The 12,099-nt window shown below is 37.8% G+C and overlaps 1 protein-coding gene across 1 annotated transcript in view; it reads left to right on the top strand.

Annotated features, from left to right (window-relative positions):
- The first annotated feature begins 5,428 nt into the window (after positions 1-5,428).
- ltk (leukocyte receptor tyrosine kinase) overlaps positions 5,429-12,099 on the top strand; it is a 77,010-nt gene continuing 70,339 nt past the window's right edge. The window contains exon 1 of the mRNA XM_053509265.1: positions 5,429-5,642. Coding sequence (XP_053365240.1) covers positions 5,588-5,642 — 55 coding nt within the window. The 5' untranslated portion in view covers positions 5,429-5,587. The remainder of the gene's footprint in view (positions 5,643-12,099) is intronic.

Below are 12,099 nucleotides of genomic sequence, written 5' to 3'. Positions count from 1 at the left end.
CTTAGCTAACCTCTCTATACACTCCTGTCACCTTTGGGGACGATCTGCATCACTTCATCTAACCCATCCCCCAAAATTTCTCCTTCTCTTCCAAATCACGTCCTACCTGTGGGGCATAACCACTAACAACATTGAACATCACCCCTTTAATTTCCAGCTTTAGACTCATCACCCTATCTAATACTCTTTTTACCTGTAGAACATTCCTAACAAACTCCTCTTTCAGAATAACTCCTACTCCATTTCTTTTCCTATCCATGGTAAAACAATTTGAACCCTGATCCTAAGCTTCTAGCCTTGCTACCTTTCCACCTGGTCTCCTGGACACACAGTATATCCACCTTCCTTCTTTGCATCATTTCAACCAACTCTCTTCCCTTCCCTGTCATGGTCTCAACATTCAAAGTCCCTACTATCACTCCTAAACTCTTGCCTTTCCTTTTCTCTCTCTGCCTTCGAACACGCCTTCCTCCTCTCCTTTTTCGACCAAGCCCAATTTCCACCGACACCCTGTAGGTCAACAGCACCGGTGGCAGTCGTTGTCAACCCAGACCGTGACCAATCCGGTATGGAGGTGGTATTTGTAATTCGCCCCCTGGGTTGCATTTTAATAAGAATTTTTTCCCTTTTTTTTTTGTTTTATTAATACCTGCATAAGTTTTTCACTCTTTGTGTTTTGCTTCACTCTATTTAGATAGAAATCTAGGATAAATCTATTTAGGTAGACAGTCTTGTTTAAAACAGTAGTTTATATTTGATGAATGTCTTCATGAAAAGAAATAAAACCTACTGTTTTATACAAGACTCTATTTGTCTTATTGAAAAAGACATTCATCAAATGAAAACTACTGTTTTATATAGGACTGACTCTGGTGTGCTGTAGGTGCTGTGCAGCCAGTCAAGAGGACTGCTAATAATAATAATAATAATAATAATAATAAGAAGAAGAAGAAGAAGAATCAGAATAATCAGAATAAATATTATAGCTTTTTTATGTTGGTTGTGATTATTTATTGCTGTAAAATAAAAAAATATATATCTTACAGTACCAACTATTGGGGAACCATGAATTGCATTTTTGTGAAAACATCTTTCAGCAATGTATAGATCCCATTCCCAGTCCACAACGGAACCACTAGTTGAGTTAATTCTACCTAATAGTTTTGGAGCTGATGTACAGATGATGTTATCTTTTAGTAATTTTACCTTTCATTAGACAGCACACCAGTACTTTTCTTGTACAGGTTGTTTTGTTTGATCAATTTTTGTAATTAAGGCATCTATTAGTATGACCATCAAAATACTCCAGAACCTTAGGTAATGTACTCCAATGCTTTACAATACATCTCTGAAGCTAAACAGCCTGAACAGATTCTTACTGCAGTGCACAATGTCTGCTTTTTATGTTTTCATGCTTGATTATGTTAACAAATTGTTTGTAGTGATGTGAATCGTAGTGTGTTTCTGCTCCCAGATGTGGAAAATTTTTTGTATCTTTTTTTTTTACAATGTAAAAAAAATATTTCTTATTAGAAAAAAGAAAACAAACATAATCTGGTACAGTATATTACACCTTAAAGCATAAGGACACCCTTAAGTTCTGTTAGTCTTTGTTTTTTCTTCAGATGTAAAGATAAATGCAAGTTTTACAACATTTTCAAATGCAATATTGCTGCATCCTGTTGTCTTAGGAACTTAAAGGAAGGAGGTGGCTTTTAACGGGAATGCCTGTAATAAAAAGGTTGAATAAGTCGGAATTCCTTGTTTGAGTTGGGTTGGAGAAGTATTTACTTTTGTCTATGTTTGCTGATAAAAATATTATAAACCATTATTTCTGCCTTTGCCAGTCTGTGTTCTCTGAGCTTATTTTGACCCATATTGAGAATTGAGTATGGCATTTAAAAATATAAAATTTTCACAATTTACACTAGACAACCCCTTTTGACAAACAATGTGCAAAGTTGGGCCAAATTTTGATAATGATTCTGTGTAATCCCTACATTAAAGTATAAATAAATAAATAAATAAAATAACAATAAAAAATATATATAATATAATATATAAAATAATATAATAATAATTATTATAAATACCACTACTACTACTACTACTACTACTAATAATAATAATCATAGTAATAAAAATTAATCAGCGGCCTTCCAATGTGATCAATCATCACCAACTAATGATCACTGAACAATGATTGTCTTCAAGTACAGTGCAGAATAATCAGTTTTATCCTCTATTGACTGACTTACTGTATTTTAAATTTAATAGCAGCAGCATATGTATAGATACTACTGTAGATATTAATACCAAAGAATGCGCCTGTAGACTTCAACAAGTTGGTAGGATCAAGTAAGGTAGATCAAATCATGTAAATGCCTGCAGATTACCCAAACCAGAGTCACCGGACCAAGCATTTGTAAGCTTGTAAATAATGCCATTTGTAGGAACATCAAAATGGTTTTAAGTAAATAATTAAGTACTGTAAGTAAGGTCAGTATTTTTTAAGCCCGACTACCTCTGTGTAGCAAGTCAATACTTTTACATTTTGGTGTCTTTTAGAAGAAGAATGCAGTGCAATTATACTTTACACAGATCTCCCTGTGGTTTGCCACATGACCCACAAATTGCGTATTTTTCATTAAGCTAAAAAAATCTTTCCAGAGACAATCTCTTTCTTGGCATTGCATTGCCTATCAATACACAATACAGTAATTGAAGCATGAACCCCTGTTTAGTGTAGCATAACCAATCAAATAATCTTATAGCTCATGCAAGTAAAAAGGTGGTTAACATTGGTGTTGCCTCTGTTTTCACTGTTGCACCTCCAGGGTTGGGGATTTTAATCTTGCCTGTAGTCTGTTCATGTGGAGTTTGCATGTTCTTTTCTTGCTTCGTGGGTTTCCTCCAGGTAGTCCAAAGTGTTGAAAGCATCAACACTTTGGTCATCCAGGATGTCCTCCCCATTGTGCCATGTGTTCCCTAGGATTGGCTGATGATTGTTTTCCCACATAATTTGCAACTGGTAACAGTGGACACAAAATGCAAGATTGAAATGAAACTGTTATTAACATACAACAATTAGTCATGCTTAAAATTTGTTTTAAGATTAAAAACAGTCCTTGAAATAAATCACTTATTTCCTACCTCAGCACCATCTGTATGTGTAATCTGTCAAAAAGCCCGTGCACATGCTTTTTGTCAGATATTGATAAAAATGTTAAAGTGAGAAAGCATTTGCAGTTGCAGAAGAATACACCTGGCACTTCATCTTAACTGAAGTACGATCGATAGCAAGACTGATTGACTCTTGTTGTTGATGGATTTTACATGGTACAATAGATCCACTGGGGACCTGCTCATCACTAGACGGAAACAATTCATTACCCTGTTGCCCTTGTAGTGGATAAAATCTGTCCGGATTTCTACTGGTATTCAATTGTTTTCTGTAACCAGAACATTGTGGTTTTATACCACTGTAAAGTTCTGGTGTCCTCCAAATATATATGGAAAAACTGTATGAAGTGAAAATTGTGTCATCCACATTGGCCTGAATTTTCAATAGTGTAGACCATGCTGTATAAAGATTTCAAGGATTTTACAACTGTCCAGAGGGACTGTTTTCATTGATTGAGGATGACCTACTGTAGTGTAATGTACCTACCTACAGGGTTCATAGATAAGTCCATCCCAAAGTTCTGACCAGCATGCTTAAAGCTTATTCTAGATCTAGAGATAAGTTGGGAAACTGTGATTGCAGGGTAATCTTTGCTGTAAGTAAGGCTTAATGTGTCATTTAATTCCACCATGCAACAACATCTCAAAAGGAAATGCAAAAAGAAATAGAAATTAGTGAAATAATAAACAGTTGGTTTATGTGAGGAAAACTTTTTTTTTTTTTTTTTTTTTAAAGAGAGATGTTATAGTGACAGAGAACATTTTATGAATGTTTTCATTTACTCAAAGGGGAAATAAAAAGCATAAATAGCTAAATATTATAATTGTTTTATTTATCTGAGTAAACAAAGCTGCATAGCAGTGAAGCGATAATTCCACCTCTCTGTTTTTCACAATGGATAAATTACCCTGTAGTCTGTGGTAATTCAAGTATGCAATTTATTATTAATAATATGTTGGTTAAGTTTTAATAAAAGAATATAGCTTTGATTGTGTTTTTGTAGTGAGTTATTGGCAGTAAATTGAAGCACAGAAACAAGTGTTTTGTTGTACAAAAAAAGTTAAAATTCCAATAATTGTTGAGGATGATAAGGAACATTAAGAGGATAGAAACATTTGAGGATAGAAAAATGTCAGCTTAGAGAAGAATCAACCTCCTCCTTCCAGTTTTACTTGTAGTTAATGACAGCGGCTTTTTATAGCGCTGTAATGTGCCCTGATGTCCATTTTGGAATAATTCTACTACATACGCATTTGTGGGCCAGAGTTCAAAAATACTACTTCATGTGTCATTTAATGTACTCCAATCAATTGGTAGGGAACTATAGCTAATTTATGTTAGCTTTAGTTAGCATTAATCCACTAATTCGCATGATGCTATTGGATTCACGCAATATAACTTATTATACAATCACGGGCCAGGTTTGTGAGGCCTTAACCCATGACCTTTCCCACAATGCAACGCTCTTTCCGTATTTGTGAACTCGTCTATTGCCTTTCACTGCTTACTAGCTTCTAACACAAGGCCGAATCCCAAATCCCTCTCTATCCCCTCATCAAGGGCACTGCTTGGTGTAAAAAGTACTTGTGCAACCTACATAGTGCACTAGCTTTCAATTTTGTGCTATTTGGGAGTCAACCCCAGAACGGTTGGCTATTAATTGAAAAGCTTGAACTGTCAGTATTAAGTACTTTACCTGCACATCATTTTATGAAGCGTAAATAAAAAATATAAAAAACTAACACTCACATACTTGCACACAGAAGCTTTCGTGCCGAAGTTAGAAAATATATTGTATAGATACAGAGATTGTAGTCGATTTTTTTTTTATTGACCGTATTTTAATTTTAATTCAGGACTCATGATATACTGTACAAGCATAGTAAATGTTATTTAGAACGAAGGTATGCTTGTCTACAATGTCATGCTTACTCCTTAGGCAGCATGTTGTAGGCATCCTGTCAGAAAGTGACAAGACTTCACTGCTAAAGCTCAGCAATCACTCGATGATTAAACGAACACTATTGAACGCACTATTGTTTATGTTCTTTTAAGGGGCGGCATTAGGACCAAGTGTGATGGGGAAACTCAGAGAGAGAGAGAGAAAGTGTGTCTGTAAGTGAGAGAGCGAGCGAGCGAGCGAGAGAGAGTGTGTGTGTGTGTGTGAGAGAGAGATAAACAGGGTCGAATAGCAGTCAGGCAGGCAGTCGGTTGCGCGCAAACTGCTGCAGCATCAGTATTTGAGTAAACGAGAGTAAAGGGATGTGAGAAAAGAGTAGCTCTTAAAGTGGATGGCAGTTTATTTAGTTTCAACGGTTTTTTTTAATGGGGAAAAAAAATCTGGAACAAGTAGTGGGTTTTAAATATTAGCACTTTATTTCCAGGATTCTTTACGAAGCAGCAATGGAATATCCATCTGGACCAACTTCTCTGACATTCATGTTCCTCCTTTTAACAGGTGAGTGTGTGATGAAACAAATCATTTCACTTTTCTACACTGTGGTAGACTTCATATAAGTATTTTTATTAGTATTTTTAATGCATGCTGTTGTTAATTTCTGCAGGATTCCTTTTTTCCCCTTCCATTTTTCAAGACTTCTTGTAAACAATTCTAATATGCTCATGGTCATCATTATTCACATCAAGACATGTAGAATCAAGAAAATCCCTGGATAGACCAGTGAGCAGATGTTTTATTTTATTAGTTAAAAAAAATTATGGACACTATGGTAGACCTTTGTTTTATACTGGTGGTGAATTTATTCATGCATTTACTGGTTCTTATTTAGTATTACAAACAATATGACCACATTCATCTAAATAAAAAAAAAAAAAAACGCGCGCACACACACACACGTACTGTTTCAGAGACGATACGTTAATGGACAGTTGCCTGCTAAGCTGTTTCTCTGCCAGGTCTGTGTGATTTCCTCATTATTTCACCTACAGGAAAGCAAACTAAAGGTCTAGTATTGATTCCATGTGTGTGGCATGTGCATTTGAAATATCTTGCTGTTAATGCTTCGTGTAAAATCTAAAGAGCTAGCATTAAAATAAGCCATCACTGGGATGAAAAAATATTACGGAATCATAATATCATACTGTAATTGGTGCAATTACTGTATGCAGGAAAAGCAAATTACAAGTCAGGGGGAAAAAAGCCCATACATGTCTTAAACTTGAACCATTATGATAGAAGTATAATGAGGAGAAGCCAAGAGACTGCTCTTTCAGCTGCTCCCATCAAAGGAGCATTCGATTTGCACTCAACTTGGCACAGGTATTACAATAAATACCCTTCCTGATTTTAAAACCCTCCAATTTTATCCAGGCTTGGGACTGGCATTGTATTCAGCAGCTGGGGTTTGAACCTGGCTCCTCTGCATGACAGACGGGAAACTTACAACTGAGCCACCCTTACTGCTTTATGATTTTTAATAACATTTATTTTCTTACAACACAATGTACGGTGTGCACATGTAACTTCAGGGTTCTCTCATTAGGAATTTCTCTCTAATCATTTCACTTTAAGTGCCTTTATCAAGGCACCTAAGGCTACATTCCACAACCTGCTTGCGGGGAGTGGGGTGGTCTCGCCTTTTTCACATTTATTGGTGGGGCCGATCAGTCGCGACTACATAGTAGAGTTTATTACCAGGGCTGCCATTTCAGGCTGGAAAGTTTCAAGCTGGGGCATACCAGTTCTGACCACTCCCTTCTGCCATCCCGGTGGTCTTCAGGGATGCCCAGCCATTTAAGTTGGTGCCGGTGACCCAGTGGATGGTCCCAGTCGTACTATGGCTCGGACACAATTCTCTTTCTTGTAACGAATCTGTCCAGAAAGCCTTCTACACAGTAAAGTTAGTAAAGCCCTCCCCAGAAACCTTCAGGTCGTACCACTGGCATGGCAGACGAGAACCCTACCACTGCTCTCCTTATTTCCCATTGAGACAGAGTGGAAAACCACCAGACCCGATGCCAAGATCTTGGATGACTTGGATGAAGTGATGTTGAGAGGAGGAGGGAGGGGGCTACTTTGTTTGACGACTTTTACACACACATGCACACACGCACGCACGCACACACACACACGCACACACACACACGCACACAAACACACACACACAGACACTAACAGAAATACTCTGAAAACTGGATCTTTAACAAGGAACCTCTCTAATGACATTTGCTTTTGCTTTACGTGCGAGCACACACACATGGTCACAATGTTATAATAAACAGTACACACGCACGAGGCTAGTGCATGCGTACTACTCATATGTTAAGACCTTGCGAATTTATTGCGTTCAAATTTGTAAAAAAAAAAAAGATCTGCTTGTCTTGTAAGGATGTGTAAATTTCCTGGACTTTGGGATCAAGTATATTTGTATCTGGACACAGGTGAAAGCACCTTAGATGTGTTGTTATCTTGCTTTGCATCACATACTACCATTTAAACACTTTTTAGTAGAGAATACATAGTAGCACACTTCTATTGTATAAGCCACTCTGAAAAACAGCATATTCCAAATTCTGTAAATGTAATTTCAAACAGCTTTTAGTTAGAAATATTTGGGACCCTCTTCATTCCTCCCACCTCATGCTTTTAGGCGTAAAAAAGATCGTGTACAATCACACCATAGTAGCACATCTAATTTTGGCTCCAAAAACGTAATAGACAAAAACCTCAGCTGATTTAAGGTGTTAGCTCAATCATCAAGCCAAATTGAACAGCACTGAAAAGTACTTGAATGTAGTGATAGTGTCAAGTCAGAGATTAAAGCTGTGGCTCATGAACAGAATTTTTCTGTTTTCTAATGGGGTTTTCAGGTTGTCCCCTAAGGACTTAAAATCACAAATTAATATTTTCTTTATATACCTAAAATCACAAAAATATACATATTTTTGTGCTTGCAGGGTTATGTAAGTCCTTGCTTGTGATTATTAGTCAATTTCGTATGTTTTATACATTCATAAAAGTGAAAGCTGTTGGATATAGTTTGAAATTTATAGTTATTATAAATTACATGGTATCTAACTGTTAAGGATTTAGGGCTAAAATACACAAAAACTATGAAAATATAAAAAAGCAGTACTCAGTAACATGAGACAACATGCAGTAAACCCAATAAAGGTTAGATAGAGACACTGGTGAAAAGTAATGACAAAGACATGTGACCTCCTAGGGTTGATAGGAAATGTAGTCTAGCGTCTTTACGACTTGACCATGACAACCCACTGTTGATGTGGTACTCCCAATGTGCAATTAAGTCAGTTATTTAAGTTATTTAATTAATTCAGTTAAAACTTTACTTGTCACAGATACATTATTGCACAGTGACATTGCATATCCCAGATTGGAGATTGGGGTCATGACACACATTTACTTATGATACAGGGTCCCTGGAGTGCACCGGGTTAACAGTCTTGCTCAAGGGTTCAACAATGCCAGCTTTAACCGCTGACCTTTTAAGCAGAAACCCAGAGCCTTAAACCTCTGAGCTACCACTACACCAGGAGGGGGACCCGAACAGTTGTACAAAAGTAAGGCAATCTCTCAGCAGAGCAGAACAAAGTCCTTGGTTGAGCAGAGAGGCGGAGCACCATGCTTAGAGGACCAAGGAGACAAAGCGATTGCCTTAGCCGAGCAGGACCAGGAAACAACACTCAAAGTCGATCTGGGTGATATGAGCTGTAAGCTAAAATGGTGTTTGACTTGGGTAGGCAAAGACACCAAGGGTTCAGGGGTTGCACCTTAGACACAGGAGTCATTGCCTGCAGCTCGCACCACAATGCCAGGTTTGGATGTTGGCGGAGCAACATGCTTAGAGGACCAAGGAGACAAAGCGATTGCCTAAGCCGAGCAGGACCAGGAAACAACACTCAAAGTAGATCTTGGTGATATGAGCTGTAAGCCAAAATGGTGTTTGACTTGGGTAGGCAAAGACACCAGGGGTTCAGGGGTTGCACCTTAGACACAGGAGTCATTGCCTGCAGCTCGCACCACAATGCTGGGTTTGGATGTTGGTTGGATGTTGCCCTTGTGCTGGAGGGTTTTTTTTTCCCCGGATTTCTCCCCCTCATTTAGTCATGTCCAATTCCTCCCACATTAAGCTACTACTACCATTCAGTCAGGAGGGCCACAGACTATCACATGTTTCCTCCGACCCACATGACGTCACCGACCGCATTGCTGTTGGGGGCGGCGTAACACACTCGGAGTTCAGCGCTCCTTTTGCTGGCGTTCGCTCACACGCACCCCTGATGATTGCCCGTGATTGATATGGAAGCACTAAGTACCTCTCATCCCTCCCCTTTGAGAAAGCTCGGCCAATCAGCTCTCTCTAGGCCTCCGGCTGCGAGAGGTTACAGCATTACCTGGGGCTCAAACTCGCGATCTCTGGATGATAGGGTGAGCACTTTACCACTGCGCCACTCGGAGGCTGGATTGCACTGGTTAATGTCCAGCACCATAAGCCTGACCCCACATTGGCTAAATCGATATTTTTTTCCTTTTTGGATGGGGCCATGGTTTAAGCTGGTTCATCGAAGGGTTGAGCTGGTCAAGCCGCTTCTGGTTTTCCAAGGTTTGCTGCATTTATCTTTGTTTCTCTCGTAAATTTGAGACAAAGGTGGATGCCATTGCTAATCTCTTTAATTTAACAAATTGCAAACAAGCAATTCCTAATAAACATAAACACATTAGGAAACATGAACACATAAACTGTGGTAAAGGGACCCAAAGATAGTGAGTAATAATCAGTAACATTGGGACAACATAGGACATACACTACAAAAGCTAGACACGGAGGCAGTGAAAACCCTGAAATAAGCAGCAAGAAATTAGAAACAGGTGAAGTGGATCAGAGACATGTAATGTTCTGGGGCATTAGGGAAATCTAAATCTATGGCACTCCCATGACACTAACCACCAATTTTATTTATTTTTCTACCTCAAAAGATTTCTTTTGAGTTGTCCAATATTTGCTTGGTAGTGTGCATCATTCGAAAATGACTCCCTAGCCTATCTATCAGGCAGTGAGAATTTCGACTCAGTCCACCTGTGCTTTAATCTCTTGATCTTGAGCAGCTGAGTCCTGTATCAGCTACATCAAAGATGTAATTTTTTATAGGTTGCAGGAGAGCATAGAATTACAGTATGTCTAGCTAGCTGGTAAAATAATGCATATATTTACTTGTGGTACTTGCCTCAGTAAGAAAAAATCTTGCTTTTAAAGTTCTTAATATGGGTATTGAAGTTTATATCACAACATGTTTAATAGACATAAACTCCTTTCCTTAGTCATGTCTACTTGTTTTGATACTTTTGTGCAAATCTGGCTTTTTCATTCAGTACGCAAGACCTCTCTTATCTTCCATTGTGTTCGGTGATACGACAGATACTCTTATGTACATTTTTTTTTAATTTTTAGCAGCAACAAAGGGTGCTAACAAATAAAAGATATAATGTATAACAGGTGGATATACAGTCATGTTCCAAAGTTTGTACAATTCTACGTGTTTTAATTCTGTGTTTTAATTCTACATAATTTCAAAGTTCTACATGTTTTAATTCTACGTGTTTTTATGTAAAAACATAAAAATCTTTAAGTATAGTATAGTGGGTCTTAGCATTCTGCAAGTACAACCTTCGACGAATAACAACATATAACTTTATTTACTGTGCTATTATACTGTATGTTTAACAAAAAGCAAGCCAACAAGGGAAAAAAAAGCATGGTACAGTAGGCAAAACTACATTCTCCATGATTTAATAGATTGTAGATCTACCTGTACCCGCAATAATTTATTGTAGGGTAATTTTTCTGTATGCCTTTTATCAGTCTCTCACATCGTTGTGAAGGAATTTGGGCTTATTTTTCCTTCAACATTGCTTCAGTTCATTGAGGTTTTGGGGAATTTGCATATGCACAGATTTCTTGAGGTTTTGCCACAGCATTTCAATTTGATTGAGGTCTGGATTTTGACTAGGCCATTTCACAACTTATTATTTTATTCTTCAGATTTACTTGCATCCTTTGGATCATTGTTCTGTTGCATGTTTTGACCAAGCTTTATCTGTCAGACAGTTAGCCCCACATTTTCCTCTAGAATACTCTGCAATACAGAGGAGTTCATGGTCAACTCAGTGACTGCATTATGGCCAGGTCCTGTTGCTAACAAACAAGCCCAAATCATCAATCCTCCACTGCTGTGCTTGACAGTGGGTATGAGGTGTTTTGCAGAAATGCTGTTTGTTCCACCCCAAATAGGATTATGAGCATTAAGGACAAACAATTTCACTTTAGTTTCATTTGTCGATAGGACGTTGATCCAGAAGCCTCGTGTCTTGTTCACATGCAGATTTGCAAACCTCATTTATGCTTCCATGATCTTTTTAGAAATGAGAGAGATTCTTTGCTGGCAACCCTTTAAAACTGTACTTGTTCAGTCTTTTTCTAATTGTGCTGTCATGGACTTTACCATTTAACATGCTCAGTAAGGCCTGTAGCATCTAAGATGTAGCTCTTGTTTTTTGTTTTTCTCTGAGCATGGCACAGTCTGATTTTATGGTTAATGTGCTGGGACATCCACACCTGGGAAAATTGACAACTGTCTCGAACTCCAAATTGTTTGGAAATGGTTTTATTACTCTTTCCAGATTTATGTGCAGCAACAATTGCTTTTTAAAGATCATCGCTTATGTCTTTCCTACTTGACATATGAAGTAAATATGTTATGTGCTTACCTAAATTGTGAAATAAATCATTGATGTATTTAACGTCTTCTGTTTGTGTATCTGCAACATGAATATGATATTACACAGATATGATGACAATGCTATGTTACATAACATTTCTCTGTAGCACGTTCTAAGGCAAAATCTCACTGCAGCTTACGTTTGTGCATTGATT

Source organism: Clarias gariepinus, chromosome 13 (genome assembly GCF_024256425.1).
Source record: "Clarias gariepinus isolate MV-2021 ecotype Netherlands chromosome 13, CGAR_prim_01v2, whole genome shotgun sequence".
Taxonomy (NCBI): domain Eukaryota; kingdom Metazoa; phylum Chordata; class Actinopteri; order Siluriformes; family Clariidae; genus Clarias; species Clarias gariepinus.
Note: the sequence above shows the minus strand (reverse complement) of the source record. Positions and strands in the feature narration are given on the sequence as shown.